Genomic DNA, 16,967 nt, shown 5'->3' with positions numbered 1-16,967 from the left:
ATTTCACCGAATGGCGGAGCAGACTCAGTGGGCTGAATGACCTGCTTCTGCGCACACATCTTATGTCAAAATATGATAATTTATTTACATGTCTTTAATATTCAATGGAACCATTGCTATTTACAGAAAGTTAATTTACTTCTAAAGCTTTACATCAGATCAATTAAAATGAGAGCTTGGTGTTAGCAGGTGCTGCGCTAGATGGAGAGGGGGATATTGTGGTGTGGGTTTTCAAACCCAAAAGAACATTTTCAATAATAGGCAAAATCACTGAATAACCATATCTAGGTTTTTCTGCCTTTCTGCTTTTAGATGTGATAATAATCACTCCTGGAAACAACTGATAACTCTCTGTTACTGTTTCCCTGATATACACAGACACTAGCTAACTCACTGAACGCAAGAAAATCTCTGGGCCTGTCGAGCATTCTGCTAAAATGGCTCAAGACTTATTTTTAGTTTTGATGGCCTGGAGACTGTAAAAACTAAACTGCTCCTCTATTGGTACAGATATTTTTCTCTGAAGTGGACCTGCTTATTGTCCTTGGCCTCTCTACCTATAGATTATTTGTTCGAGCATTTGGCTTAAATCATTGGATTTTAGCATTGACTCAATGATAAAACAAATTGTTTCTGACTTTTAAAAAATGTCATCTTTCTATAGCTGAAAACTATCAATACATTTTCCTTGACATTCAAGTTTCCAACCAACAACATATTATAAACTTTCATCACGAGAGTCTCTGGTGGACAAGTGTGAGGGCTTGTACATATTTGTGGGGGTAGATGTGTACACAGGGGATATACATTTATGACTTCAAATTTCAAACCATTACATATATATCTGGCTGATGCTATATTCTAAAGAAATAAAGAAACTCTTAGTAACCTCCAGTGAAGTGCATAAACATGGAAATCAGAAAATTATTGTCCTATTTACCCCATTGCTCCAAAAAGCTGCCTTGTAATAGTATTTTGCTTAAAGTCGTAACATTGAAATCTATGAAAGGGCTTGAAGTTGCAGTATCTTACATGACAGATAACAACTAAGTGTCCAAAGAAAATTAGAGCTAGTTCACTGCAGGCTAAGTAATTTTGAAAAATAATATGATGAGACTTAATCACTGCTAACTTATCTTCCTTGCATTCAAAACTGAATCTTTATAAATGTAGAAAGTAATCCTGTAATATTTTAATTATGCTAGTTAGAGGCTATTAAAAAACTAAATGTTTTAACTTGCGTTTCTTTTATCTCTCCCTCTCAATCTCATTGTCTTTTCCTTTCTATTTTGCTTTCTGTACACAATTTGACATTAACTATTGCAATGTCCACTTCAGACTTGGTGTTTCTGAGTAAAGACTCTTCAGTCTCATTGGTTAAGGCACACACATCCCTGAAGAGGATATCCCAATATTTTGATTCCCTTACCATCACAAATGTCAGTGCATAAATTGATAAAAATCTTATATGAAAGGTTAAGCAATGGTTAGAACCACTTTTTCATTGCTGACCTACAAAATACAGGCCAATGCAGATAAAATCCATCTTGCATCAGTGAAGCAAAACAGAAGTAGTGGGTGAACCATGCAATATATGTCTCAAATGATTTTCCTTTCCATAGAAGTCAACAGGACTGGAGACTTAATGGGATGTGTAATGGGCTATTGTTCACCAAATATTTTGTACTGGCCAAAGGTGAATTTCACCCTCAGTATATTTCTAAAATTAAGAATTTTGATTCTGTTTTGCAGAATACCTAATTTGATTTGTGATTTGGAGATGCCGGTGTTGGACTGGGGTGTACAAAGTTAAAAATCACACAACACCAGGTTATAGTCCAACAGGCTTGATTGGAAGCACACTAACTTTCAGAGTGCTGCTCCTTCATCAGGGGATAGTGGAGGGCTCAATCCTAACACAGAATTTATAGCAAAAATTTACAGTGTGATGTAACTGAAATTATACATTGAAAAATTGATTGTCTGTTAAGCCTTTCATCTGTTAGAACCTGGTGTTGTGTGATTTTTAATTTGATTTGCATTGTGATCATAGTGCAACTTTGATGATATTAGAAATTTCTCAAGTTCTTGAACAATTCTTTTATCCCAGTAAAAGAGAGTTTGTCCTTTTCAGTCTGTTATGTACTTGTCTCTTAATAGTTCCAATTATTTGTCATGTTCTAGTAACCTTTCATAAAGCAAACTATTAAAAAAAAACAATGACTACTAAAAATTAAAATAATCCAGTTGTAGGTTAGTAAACCAGCAATGCAGAAAGCTATAGAGCAACGGAATGCAATTTTGCATTGATAATATCTAATTTTATTACTGAAATAATTGAGACCATTAAGATGTCCCAAGTTCAATTTCACATGTTCAGAAAGATAATTGAACAAGTGCTGCAATTTTGTCTGTTTGCCTTTCACTTCCGAGAACAGTGGTTGAAGTATATCCCCATAACCTTTTATCCTCTTACTAATCAAGAACCTATCTATCTCTGTCTTAAAGACATTCAATGTCTGGGCCTCCACAGTCTCCTGCGGCAACAAGTTCCAAAAATTCATCACCTGCTGGCTGAAGAAATTTCTCCTTCTCTCATTTCTAAACGGTCATCCCTCAACTCTGAGGTTGTGCTCTCATGTCCTAGTTCCCCCTGTTAGTGATACCTGCTGTTTATCCACTCTCTCCAGCCCTCTCAGTATTTTGAAAGTTGCAATAGGACACTCCTTATCCTTCTAAACTCCACTGAGTACAGGTTCAAGAGTTTTCAAACACTCCTCATACAACAAACCTTTCATTTACAGGATCATTCTTGTGAACCTCCCCCGGGCCGCCAACATATCCTTCCTTAGGTATGGAGCCTAAAATTGATCACAACATTCCAAACATGGTCTGACCAGAGTCTTATATGGCACGGTGGCACAGTGGATAGCACAGCTGCCTCACAGCGCCAGAGACCCGGGTTCAATTCCTGCCTCAGGCGACTGTGTGTGGAGTTTGCACATTCTCCCTGTGTCTCTATGGGTTTCCTCCCACAATCCAAAAATGTGCAGGTTAGGTGAATTGGTCATGCTAAATTGCCCGTAGTGAAGGGGTAAATGTAGGGTAATGGGTCTGGGTGGGTTGCGCATCGGCGGGTTGGTGTGAACTTGTTGGGACGAAGGGCCTGTTTCCACACTGTAAGTAATCTAGAAGATAAAGACTTAGCAGTACATCCCTGCTGTTGCATTCTAGCTCTCTTGCAATGAATGGTAACATTGCATTTGCCTTCCTAACTGCCAACTGAACCTGCATGTAAAAGAATCCTGAACCAGGTGTCCCAAGTCCCTTTGTGCTTCAGATTTCTGAAGTCTTTCCCCCTTTAGAAAATGGCCTATGCCTCTATTCTCCCTATCAAAGTGCATAACCTCACACTTTCCCACATTGTATTCCATCTGCCACTTCTTTGCTCCCATCTGTCCAAGTCCTGCCGCAGCCTCCCTGCTTCCCCAACACAAAAAGTGTCCCTCCATCCATCTTTGGATCATCTACAAATTTAGTAATAATGCCCTCAGTTCCTTCATCCAGATTGTTAATGTTTAACATGAATAGTTGTGGTCCCAAAACGGACCTGTGGATCTCCACTAGGTACTGGCTGCTATCCTTAAAAAGACCTTTCCCCCCCACATTCTTTCTTGTGCCAGTCAGCCAATCCTCTATCCATGCCAGTATCCTGCCATTCTTATTATTTGCTTGACAAGTTTCAACCCATTATTACTTTACAGGCCACAGTTTGGCAATTTTCAAAAATTGCATATAGAAGAAAGAAGAACTTTGAAGGAGAAGAAAGTAGTTTGTCCAGTATTTTTGAAATACATCTTACCTTTGGTCATGAGACATGGCCATGGCCCTAATACCAGCATCACATCCAGGATAAGTCATCAGTTGTTTGAGGTCCCATACCTGCCACACAGCCACAATTCCACTATCTCCACCAGCAATGAGGTATTGCCCGTCACGACTCAGCAGCATAGCCTGGAGAAGAACCACACATATTACAACATAGCTCTCAGCTCATATCCACTTAGTCATCTGCTGACTTTGGCTGCAACTCAACAGCTGGTATTTTTTAAACAAGGTTGTATATTAACAGTATCACCCAGGGTTTTCTCCAAGGACATAACATTCTCACTTCTTCTAACAAAAAAACTGACAGTTTTATTTTTTGTCATATGTCAGTTTGTCATAACTGTAAATCATCAAGTTCACTATCATCTTCTTATATGTTGTATTTATTTTAAGAAAATATGTCATTTTGGTTTCGACTGGCCAATATATCAAAATGCATTACAAATCGTTGAGATCAAAACATTCTTCAGTTGATTGCTGGGTTTCTTGAAAAATGATGTTGCCGCTGGTGTCATTTGCAACCATTTCATGTTATAGCAGTAAAACTGCAAATCCCAATGCTTAGTTTGCTATTAGAATGAATTAATTTCCATAACTATATCTATTAGCCAATATAGAAAATGGAAGGATTGTTCTGTTAAATACCAGATGCATAAACACACAAAATTTGATAATCACTTGAAAAGACTAATCATAACTCTTCAAGATATGGGAACCCCTCTGTGTTTTCTGAAAAATATATTAGTACAGAATTTCTGAGCATTTTTGAGGATTTTACCTCACATTTTCTCAAAAGGGGCATGATGAATTTAGAATTTTGGAACTACTGCATCATAACAGAAATCCTTTTTGCCTCATTACATTTTTAGAACATGAAGTAAGAGTCTGGAGAAGTAAGGTATTATTATAGCAACACTCAACAAATTTATTGTCATAAATGGTGATCCTTGCTGTTCTTATATTATGTACTACTGTAAATTTGCAATAACCATTTAAAAAAGCTTTTTGCAAGAGATTAAAATTACATCACAAAATATAGCATTTGATTTTCTGTTAAACAAAGTACAACAACCAAAATCATCAGTCTACTTAACACATGAACAGGCAAGGAATGGATGGATATGGATCATGTACAGGCAGATGGGATCAGTTTAGAATGGCATCATTGTCACTACAGACATGGTGGACCAAAGGGCCCATTTCTATGCTATGTTACTGTTCTATATTCTATGACAGCAACATTTAGAGAGCAGCGTTGAACAGCAGTTTGCAATGGAAATTGCAATTTTAAAAAGCACAAAGTGTTTATAATAGAACTAAAACATAACAAAAACACATACTTTGCCCCTTTCAGACTTTTCTAGCCCAAAGTGAAAGAATGAAAGTTACTTTTGCCAGTGCACTGCTAGTATATTGTGTTAAATTAGATTTTACATTTGATGAGTCAAGTTATATTCTTGGCCCAATGCACAAAGTACTGTAGCTTAGTAATCTCGAGTGACTACAAGATGAATTTTATAGAAATTGAAAAATTTCACAAGTGAAGTAACGCATGCTATTCTTAGGTGGATTGTAAATGTTAGATGGGCACAGAAGAGGGAGTTCTGTTGTTCCTTTTTATTTTAAACTTGCACATATGGTATGATCCTCTGGGAAAATTGAAATGAAATAAATAAATTTACCGAATGAACCCCTCCATTAAGAAATTATCTACAAATTTCCGCTTACAGTAGTTTTTACTTTAACACAAATGAGAACCAATGCAAATGACACCTGAATTGACAGGCAAATAATATTTCAAAATAAAGTAAATTCACTTTAAATAATCAATAAAACAAAATTACATCTTACACAATCACAAGCATCTGCATCACTCAATTTTGCCAGGACAGACCCAGTTTTACATTAAATGCCCCAGTGCCTGACAATTTCCTAAAAACAGCTCAGATGTCCTGGTTTTCACCTTTTCTCCTTTTATCAAACATAAATTGTTTTGGGGAAAAAGTTCTGTTAAATATCATGCTTCTTCCTGGAAACACCAATCACATTTCATTGTACACGGTATTGCTCCCCTCACTGCCCTCTTGATGTTTCCAAGGGATTGTCACCAGCTTTTTGGCATCAATAGTTCCATGTCTCACACACTATCCTTACTTTGGGGACTAATCACTATTTCTTCACTGGAACTCCCTCCCCAACAGCATTGTGGATGCATCTAAACCAGAATGCTCACAGCAGTTCAAATCAATGGCACGCCATTATTTTCTTATGGGAAACTGGGGGTGGACAAGAAATGCTAACTTTGCCAGTGTTACCCACATCCCATGAACAAAGAAAAAAAAAGTGTAGCAATTTGAGAACATTTTGTCTTGTATAGCAAGAAGTAACAAACCAGATAAAAGTCTAGACAGCTCAACAGCCTCAAATGAGCAAAAACCTCACAGCACTTTACCACAAGGATTGTGTGCTTCTATACCGCAGGGATACAGGTAAGCAGGACTCCTGGACACTGCAGAAATTCCTGTAAGCAAGACTCCTAAAGACTGCAGGAATTTCTCTGCCTACAGGAAAACATTTTGTCTGGATGGATATCACACTCTTTGATGCTGCTCTTAATCAGTTCTCTTTTTACTAGTTCAGAAACAAATCACAGTCTAGAAAAGGCAATATTTGTGTTAGTATAAAATAAATCCTATAAATGTTAGAAAACAGATACCACAATTTAAAAATAGCATCATAATTGCATCATTTCCCTGGCTGCTTTACTTTTGATAATTCATGGCAAGAGATTTAAAATTATACAGTATCGGATTGTTTTGCTAAAGGCCAATTAGGAGCAAAGAGTCCTGTGAAATAAGAATCAAACAAAATAAGGATCTTAAAGAAAAAAATTCTTGGAATAAAATAAATAAACAAACAATTTGATCAATGATATTTTAAATTTAAACCACCGATGTTATGTGTGCAGTTGATGCCATTAAGAATAAAGTGGAGTGTTGTTATTTTAGGTCAGAACTTCAGATCAAAACAGGTGTGAGTTGTAGGTTGAACAGCACATTTTTCCCAGGCAGAAAGGAGGTTTAGTTGTAATTTTTCTTTGCCATGTGAGATGAAAGTAAATTTGAATTCTGTCTTATGCTTGAAAATTGGAAAGTATTGCAGTTGTCAACATGCTGGCATGTATTCCCTTGCATGACATCTGAACGGCACCTCAAAGATTTTTTGTACATAGTCCACTACCCAAAGGAGTTCTGCATTGCCCAAGAAGTTCTTTCTTTATTTCAAATACCACCAAAAATGTAATTTTCACAGTCTGTGCACAATTATTGTTTATCTCAAACACTCTTTAGTCACAATTTTTTGGGCCTCAGTGTGATAAAGCACAGCAGCTCCAGCTTTTGAATCAAAATCCCAAAAGAGGCCTTTCCAAGGGCACATTGCACATTACTTCTCAATTATGTAAAATAAAATTTCCACAGCTTACACTGAACTCAAAGGCAGCCAAAGATCCAAAAGAAATTTAATGCAGTAAGTTATATATTTACTAAACGTCAATACATTTTGAGCAGGACAAATTTTTCCCCTCTCAAGATTCAGTATTTGGTCAGAACGCTTGCTGAGAGCAGATGAAATTCATTCAACCAAGGCAAGGGAGTTTGAGCAACAACTAGCCTTGGGAATCAAATTGAGAACCTAGCTGACAGTCAAGCGCTCAATTACTTAAGCTCCAGGGTCATAGTTAAAAAATGCGATGCACAACAGACACTTTGTTTCTTTTTGAAATTACAATTTCCGATTGTGCACAGCAGTTGCAGGGTAGCCTTCTGATTAAACCACTAGGGCTGCTGTATGCTCAGTTCATCCATAGCTCAGTGGTAGCACTCTTGCGTCTGAGTCAGAAAGAAGGATGTGGATTTAAGCTCCAGTCAAAAATGTAAACAAGTTATCTAGGTTCAGACGACACTGTAGAACTGATGAAATCTTCTGTAGTCAAAGATGCTTCTTTTTGAATAAGATGTTCAAATAAATGTAACAGATCACATGATACAATTCAAACAAAAGGAGGAAATTCTCAGATTAAAAAAATTCCTCCCTCATCCAAAAGCAGACTAACCAGCCATATGTGGAATGTTTCTGTGGTAAAACTTGGAGAAAGTGAGTACTGCAGATGCTGGAGATCAGAGTAGAGAGAGTGTGTTGCTGGGAAAGCACAGCTGGTCAGGCAGCATCTGAGGAGCAGGAGAATCGACATTTCGGGCATAAGCCCTTCATCAGGAAGGGCACATGCCCGAAACATCGACTCTCCTGCTCTTCGGATGCTGTCTGACCGGCAGTGCTTTCCCAGCAAAACACTCTGTGGTAAAACTTGCCTACATAAGAACTATAGTTATTATATGAAAACATGCTCAGAAGCTCTTTGGACTTCATGCAGCATGAAAAATGATATTTCCCTACAAATTCTTCTTCTGCAGCAAATCTAAGCAAGTCCACCTTGTTCCTTAGGAATGTATTGATAGCTAGTCAATCTCTGCCACTAGAAGCTGTGTATACCCTTAAACTGGATTGATTGCAACATTAACATATAATTGCAGTTCTGAAAGCACTCAAGGAGGAATTAATCTTTAATAAAAGCAACTGAGAAAAATCTTGTCAGGGGCAGCATTCAGGTCAAACATATCACTTTGACTATGCTGATATATATGCTGGTAGAAGTTCAAATATAAAAATATTGTAAATCTTTTTCCTATTATTTCTGGATTTAGATTTGAATTAGTGTAAAAGGTTCAATGGTCATCGTACTGAGGCAGAATCGCAGAGCTGAGAGTTCTAATCCCAACATACAGTTGAAAAAATTTAGCAATGTACAGTATAGCTACTGGATTTTTAAAATTTAATCATGGGATGTGGGTATTGCTGGCTGCCCACAGGGGAACTTGCAGGTGGTGTTATCTGCTGCCGTTGTCCTTCTGGTTGGAAGTGATCATGGGTTTGGAAGGTGCTGTCTAAGAACCTTTGGTGAATTTCTGTAGTGCACCTTGTAGATAGATAGCACACCCTGCTGGTACTTAGTGGTGGAGGGACTGGATGCTTGTGAACGTGGTACCAATCAAGTGGGCTGCTTTGTTCTTGGATATCAAGATGTTCAGTGTTGTTGGAGCTGCACTCATCCAGGCATGTAGGGAGTATTCCATCACATCCCTGACTTGAGCCTTGCAGATTATGGACAGGCTTGGGGGGGTGGGGGGGGGGGGGGGGGGTCAGGAGGTCAGTTACTTGCCACAATATTCCTAGCCTCTGACCTGCTCTAGTAGCCATTATGTCTATGTGGTGACTCCAGTTAAGTTTCTGATCAAAGGTAACCTCAAGAATGTTGGTAGTGGGTGATGGTAACACCACTACATATAAAGGGGCAATGGATAGATTGCCTATTATTGGAGATGGTCATTGTCTGGTATTTGTGTAGTGCAAACATTACTTGCCACTTATTAGCCCAAGTCTGGATATTGTCCATCTTGTTTTATTTGAAATTGGTCTGCTTCAGTATCTGTGTTGTGGTGAATGGTGCTGAGCATTGTGCAATCAATGGCCAACATACTCACTTCTGACCTTATAGAGTCATACAGCAATAGAAACAGACCTTTTAGTCCAACCAGTCCATGCCGAACACAATCCCAAACTAAACTAGCCCCACCTGCCTGCTCCTGGCCCAAATCCTGTCAAACCTTTTATATTCACGTACTTATCCAAATGTCTTTTAAATGCTGTATTGTACCAACATCCACCACTTCCTCAGGAAGTTCACTCCACACGTGAACCAGCCTCTATATGAAAAAAATTGTTCCATATGTCTTTTTTAAAATCTCTCCTCTCTCATCTTAAAAATGTATCCCCTAGTCTTGAAATCTCCCATCTTAGGGAAAAAAAAACTACCATTAACTCTACCTCACTATTCTATAGACTTCTATAAGGTCACCTTTCAACCTCCTACGTTCCAGTGATAACAGTCTCAGCCTACACAGCTTTTCTTTATAACTTACACCTTCCACACCCAGCAACATCCTAGTAAATCTCTTCTGAATCCTCTCCAGATTAATAATATCCTTCCTGTAACTGGGCAACCATATGATGGAGGGAAGGTCATCAATAAAGCAGCTGAAGATAACTGGGGCTAGGACATTACCAGACGAACTCCTGCAGAGATGTCCTTGAGCTGAGATGGTTGACCTCCAATAACCACAATCATCTTCCTACCTGCCAAGTATGACTCCAGCCAGTGGAGAGTTTGCCCCTGATACCGTTTGATTCCAGTTTTGCTTGGCCTCCTCTGTCATTCTCACCTAAAATAGCTGTATTTCAGACATCCTGGATTCCTTTATTGTTACTCCTGGATTTGTCTTATTCAATTCACGAAGTAGACATATCAGAGACTCATGATGGAGAGGGATGAAGGGGACAGTGGTGAAACATGGTTAGGAAACCAAATGCCACCTCAATAGTCAACTCACCTATCAATATTCTTCCATGTTAAACAATGCTTGGAGAAAACACTGAAGCAAGTAAGGGTAAAGAATGTAGGGGATTTAATTGTTTCCAAGCAAAAGACATTACTTACCTTCACAGAATCTTCTGTCTCCATCTTGCTCAGCAACTTTCCATTCACACTGAAGACACAAAACTGGCCCTTTTCATAGTAAATAATGCAGTGGCCTTCAGTGGACAACTGGATTAATCGAGGATGCAAGTAGTTTTCAGGGTTCTCAAGAGCCTTCAGAAGGTCTCCATTCATTGTATGGATTAGGCATGGACCCTCTGTCAACCATTAAGAAAAGAAATACATTTCAGTGATATTTTTGAAAAACAACAATGAACCCTTTTCAATAAATCCATCAGTCAGGTGGGCTAAAATTCTTCATTTTCTATTTTCCTTTATCCTCAAAGTTCAACTGGAATGATATTGCAGTTTGTTATTTTCTGTTCAATCATTGTCATTTCAGAAATATGTATATTGTAATTTAATTACCATTTCAGCTTATTGTAGAGTTATGAAGCAAATATCATTGCATACACCAATATGCAGGAAAGTTGCATTTTCAGACATATGTCACTTTATAGTTAAAGGAACTGTTAGCATATGCTGTATATCACTGATTGAATCACCCAAACTACATCCAATGTTCAACCTTTTTAGACATAAAAACAGCTTTGAAAACATCACTACAATGCTGGCTGCTATGGAAACAATTAATTAGAGTTGTGTTTGGGTCAGGCATCTGGTAATTCTTTTATTGCAAAATTTTTTAAAGCCTTTGGGAAAAGGTAATAAAATTTTTCTGGAGCAAATCAGCAGTAGGTAGAGTTCATTAAAAAAGGTTTCTGTTCTCACAGGAAATCACAAGCAGTACAGGGATTTAGTATATGCAGAAGTGTGAGCTGGGCCATTCAGACCAAGTAACTATTCTTTTTTTTGTGCAATGACATAAAACAGGACCAAAATTATTTAAGTCTTTTTTGTTAACTGACATCCCAGTTTTACCTACTTTGACATTCTGCTGGCTTATTATTCAAGTGCTTCGATCTTCTCCTCTTACAAAATCATTTTAATTTTCGTTCTGTAGCATACACAATACCATGGCATGAGGGAAGCCAAGTGATCAAATGTCATAACTCTACCAATTATATTATTTACTGATTCTCTCAGCAATCCAGAGAGGACTTGTCCTCCACATTTTGCTTCCTATTTGACTAGGCTATGTAAAATTGCATGGAATCAACAGGAAACAGCTTAAATGGTTTACTCCAGTGCTTTTAATCCACTCCAATGATCTTACCATTCTGTGCCACCACCATCCTATCTAGTACTCCACTTTCCCCTTCTCCCTCATACATCCAACACGACTCATCTGAAATGGATTAATACTCAGTGTCCTATATTCTCAACTTCTTCTAAATACTTTATTTGATTGGTTAGTGACTTTCCTATGCATTTGGCCAATGCTCTGGATTCAAATAGTGAAAGATGCAGATAAGGCAACATTTGGAGATGCAGTTAACTGCGAGGAGAATTGTAACAAACTGTAAGAGAACTATAAAGAAAAATAAATTATCGAAGAATAGTGTAGAGCAAAGTATTTGACAAATACGTTAGGTTGGGCCACTAAGAAATGCAAAATAATGAACTTAAAAAGTTGATGACAATAAAACAACAGGTATATTAAATATTTACATTGTTTCAGTTTACACTGAAGAGAATATAAAATTAGAAGATATTAATAAGAAGGTTTTTTGAAAGGATGAAACTCTGATCTATATGGATACTAAGTGGTGTCTGTGAGGATCAGTGCTGGGACCTGTGTTTTTCATGATTTCCAAATCATTTGGAAACCAGAAAAAGAAATTCAAGTTCAAAATTTTTGGATAACACCAATTTGAGGAGCACAGTCAGGAAGACCTAACAAAATACAAGCCATAAATATTATTGCAAAGTTTGTGTAATTGGCAAATTAATTTCAATTTAAATACGAGTGAGGTGCAACATTTTCCTGGAAAGAGCAAAGAGGACACTGACTGGTTTGACGTTGAAGTTCTAAGTCATACAAGTAGCAAAGAGATCTGGGATATCAATACATAATGTACTAAAGATAATAACATGGGTTAATAAGGCAGGGAATTTGTGTTGCAGACGTTTTGTCCCCTGTCTAGGTGACATCCTCAGTGCTTGGGACCCTCCTGTGAAGCGCTTCTGTGATCTTTTCTCCGGCATTTATAGTGGTTTGAATCTGCCACTTCCGGTTGTCAGTTCCAGCTGTCCGCTGCAGTGGTCGGTATATTGGGTCCAGGTCGATGTGCTTGTTGATCAACAAGCACATCGACCTGGACCCAATATACCAACCACTGCAGCGGACAGCTGGAACTGACAACCGGAAGTGGCAGATTCAAACCACTATAAATGCCGGAGAAAAGATCACAGAAGCGCTTCACAGGAGGGTCCCAAGCACTGAGGATGTCACCTAGACAGGGGACGAAACGTCTGCAACACAAATTCCCAGCTCGGCGAACAGAACCACAACAACAAGCACCCGAGCTACAAATCTTCGCACAAACGTTAATAAGGCAATAAAATAAAATACCAAGCGGTATCTAAGATATATTTGCAAAGGATAGAATTGAAAAACAATTAAGTTATGTTAAAATTGTATCAAACCTTGGTATTATGCATGATTCTGGTCTGCATATTACAAAAATGACAGAGACAGTGGAGAAGGTACACAAAAGTCAGCAGGATGCCACTAGAATTAAATGTTAGAAAGCTTAAAGATGCTGGATCTCTGTTTTCTGGAAAACAAAAGGCTGAGGGATGACCTTACAGAAAATGGTCATGGAGTTGCCAGGAAAACCTCTTGCAGGATACCGGAACTAGGGGCCATCATGTAAGATAATCACTAATAAAGTCAAAACAGAATTTAGGAGAAGCTTTTCAAATGAAGTTTCATTAGAATGTGGAATCCTGCTTGATTGACACCTGTCTGCAACCTTAAGCATTCACTTTCGCTACCACAGATGCAAGTTGCAAGGCACTGGGGCATCACAACAAAACTAGAGTTGAAGTGGACAGTGTTTGCAAACAATTGGAAGCAGGATGAGCTTGATGGTCTCAATTTGTGCTTCAAGATTCTATAACTCAGCTACTTTCTCTATGTTACCTGAGTGAACCTTTTCATAATTTTGAAGATACCTATCAGGTTCGCATTCTAAGATTTTTTTTCCAGAGAAGACAGGCTTATTTGTTCTTTGTAGTTATACATTGCTTCAATTTTAATAACATCCTTGTAAATCTCTCTGTACTTTCTGCAGTGCTCCAGTTTTGGTAATAGAGGGACCAAAATGGCAGAGTTACTCAAGCGTGGTCAAACCAAGTTTTCATATCAAATTAATCTTTTTATTCTATCCTCTAGCAATAAAGTCCAAATTTTTTGTTTCCACTCTTCATGAAGTAAATTATCAAATTGTGTCAGGATGCTTGGTACCTTTTCATAATTGTATGAACCAGATTAGAATTTGCCACCTGAAAAAAAGAACCTAAAAGTAATAACCGCAGCAGATAGCAGGTGCATACATGTTACAGCGGGTTTATGAAAGTAATCAACAAATTTACTGAAATGTATTTGGTTAACATGCAAGTTAGTTACTGCAGTTTTAATGTGCTATTTTCCTACATACATATAGTGACTGTGTGTGTCATTATAATGACAGTACATTGAAAGTTCTGAATCTTTAAAAGAACAAAAGCACTGGAAACCAAATGCAAAACCTAACTGATTGTCATGATTTCAAGATGCCAGTGTTGGACTGGGGTGTACAAAGTTAAAAATCACACAACACCAGGTTATAGTCCAACAGGTTTATTTGGAAGCACTAGCTTTCAGAGCACTGCTCCTTCATCAGGTGGTTGTGGAGTATATGATCGTAAGACACAGAACTTGTTGCAAAAGTTTAGTATGATGGAACTGAAATTATATATTGAAAAAAACCTGGATTGTTTGTTAAGTCTCTCATCTTTTAGAATGGGCATTTTGGTTTCAGTTCTTTAATATGTAAATCGCAACTTTTAAAAAAGTTTTGTGACTTACACATGAAAGAACTCAAATCAACATGCCCATTCTAAAAGATGAGAGACATAACAAAAAATCCAGGTATTTTTCAATATATAGTTTCAGTTACATCATACTGCACACTTTTGCTACAAATTCTGTGTCTTACGATCTTATACTCCACAACCACCTGATGAAGGAGCAGTGCTCCGAAAGCTAGTGCTTCCAAATAAACCTGTTGGACTATAACCTGGAGTTGTGTGATTTTTAACTAACTGATTGTGGCATTGCTCCAATTTCAGCCATGCACATTATTGCCCCTCTTATTTACATTGCTGCTACGACTTCACTCTATCTATGCATTATTCAAATAATACTGTTCTCAGATCTTAGCTATTTACATTTAATATTGGCACCAAAGATGTGGACAGGTGTTGTTTGGTGACTCCTTTACAAAGTTTCTCTCTAGCTTCTTTTCAATTTTACTTTAGGTGGTTCTTCCAAACATAAATTAGACTAATAGCTCACCGTATGGAGGAATTGGGGTATGAAACTTCATTACACCACTAACTTATGAGACTATATTACTCACTGTATCTTTAAAGTTTAACGCAAAGACCACAGCCTGATGAATCAATGTGTTTTTTTTAAAATGTTGTTTCAAGCTTAAGAGTCATAAGTGATGTGCTGGTCTTACAAAGGCCAATAACATGCAGAGCCAGCATGAACTGAAAGACATCTTAAAAAATGCTTTTGTTCTGTGACAGGAAAAGGCCTGTACATGAACTATCTTGCCAAAGTTGAGCCTTAGTATCAGATACAGCAGACACATTTTACGCAGGTAACTGATATTGCATATTTCCTTGAATAATTACGTGTATTTTCTCATATTCTTGGGCTTACCTTCATGCTCTTTTCTTTTATTTTACATCATCACAATCATTGTCTCCTACTATTTTCTCATGCAATGTGCTACTCTCTAAAGATACTTGAAAGGCATGGGAAAGTGCACTCAAATGAGAAGCAGAGGCAATTAAAAAAGTGCAAAGATCTCCAGCACCTCGTCCATTAAGTAAGCATTTGCACTTTAGAACACAATATTTATTTCAATAACAAACCTCTTCTACCTGTACCTACCTTTTGAACCACTGATGACCAGACCGAGTTCTGCACATATTGCAGCACAGCTAATCTCACAGTCATGGCCGGTTAGGATAGCCCGAGGAGCAGCATATTCATCTGAAAAAGTAATTTAACTGTTCAGCTCAACAAAAATGACAATATTGAACATTGCAGCATTTGATATAGCATACAACAAAGACCTGCAGATGCTGAAGATCTGAAACCAAAGCAGAAATTGCAGGAGAAATTCAGAACTAAAGAAGGGTCACTAAACTCTAATTGTTAACTGCTTTCTCTCCACGGATGTTGCCAGACATGCTGAGTTTCTCCAGCAATTTCTGTTTTTGTTCAGTGACATAATTAAATATTTAATACAGCACATGGATGAGTTTCTTTTCTCTTTTAAATGCTTTCTTTACAACAATATGATACAGTCTGCTTTCAGCTTTTTCCACTTTTTATTTACGTTGCTGCAACAGAATTTCTGGAACCAAAGTGAAAAGAGTAGAAGTGATTAATACAATCCCACTTTTACACTTGTAATTGGATTTTAAATTCTCTCATTACCAAGCATCTACTGTCAATTTGTTCATTTGACCCAAATCTAGTTAGGCCTGTCCAAAGAAAATTCTTCAAATAATGAGCAGATGAAGAAAGGTTTAAAAAAAAAAGTAACTTTATGAAGGTATTTAGTAATATTAAATGCTGTCTACACTCAAGCTTAAAATTTACTTAGCCAGTATCTGTGCAATCTGAGTTAGTGTTGGCTCTACAGTACAATTCAATGTTAATTTATATACCAAGCAGCAACAAAAATAAAATAATAAATGAAGAATTTCCATCAAGAAATTTAGCTTTTCCATTGTGTCCCTGCTGTTAAGTTCTTGTATTATCAAAGCCAGTCCACTTCCTCTGCAGTTCCCTGCTGATAGTGTACTAGAGTGGAATAGCTAACCCCCTCAGCTCAGGCAGGTGTGAGCAGATAGGTTGCATGTATTGTAATTTACTGAAAGCCATCGTGTGAATTAAAAACTTTCCAAACAGAAATGTACTCATAATGAGCTGTTTTAGATGATCAAGACTGCCAAGCAATAATTAAATAATAGTGACTATTATGTTGGTTTAATGGGGTGCTAGGACTGTTGATGCCTGATTCACAGGTCTTGTGCAGTCAACAAGAACCAAAAATGATACGTGCTGGAAACCTCTATTTTTACTGGTATTCCTGGCTGTTTGACTTGGAAGGTCTTGCAAGTGTATTGTTTGGCAGGCCTTGAGCTCACTAAAAGCATAAAAGTGATCGTGAAATCCAAGCAAAGATTATAATTCTGGCTTTAGAAGTATTTGCACTGGGGATTTTAAGCTTCC

General features: G+C 37.6%; 1 protein-coding gene across 1 annotated transcript in view; it reads right to left on the bottom strand.

Moving 5' to 3' along the window:
• The window catches only part of lrba (LPS-responsive vesicle trafficking, beach and anchor containing), an 897,133-nt gene that overhangs the window by 1,498 nt on the left and 878,668 nt on the right, over positions 1-16,967 (bottom strand). Inside the window, exons 53-55 of the mRNA XM_043699616.2 lie at positions 15,615-15,716; positions 10,502-10,698; positions 3,863-4,014 (exon numbers count right to left, since the gene is read on the bottom strand). Of these exons, the coding sequence (XP_043555551.2) occupies positions 3,863-4,014; positions 10,502-10,698; positions 15,615-15,716 (451 nt within the window). The remainder of the gene's footprint in view (positions 1-3,862; positions 4,015-10,501; positions 10,699-15,614; positions 15,717-16,967) is intronic.

The sequence above is a fragment of the Chiloscyllium plagiosum genome, unplaced genomic scaffold, assembly GCF_037043375.1.
Source record: "Chiloscyllium plagiosum isolate Xiang-an unplaced genomic scaffold, Cpla_swu_hap1 HiC_scaffold_1, whole genome shotgun sequence".
Taxonomy (NCBI): Eukaryota; Metazoa; Chordata; class Chondrichthyes; order Orectolobiformes; family Hemiscylliidae; genus Chiloscyllium; species Chiloscyllium plagiosum.
This window is presented reverse-complemented; position numbering and strand designations above follow the sequence as displayed.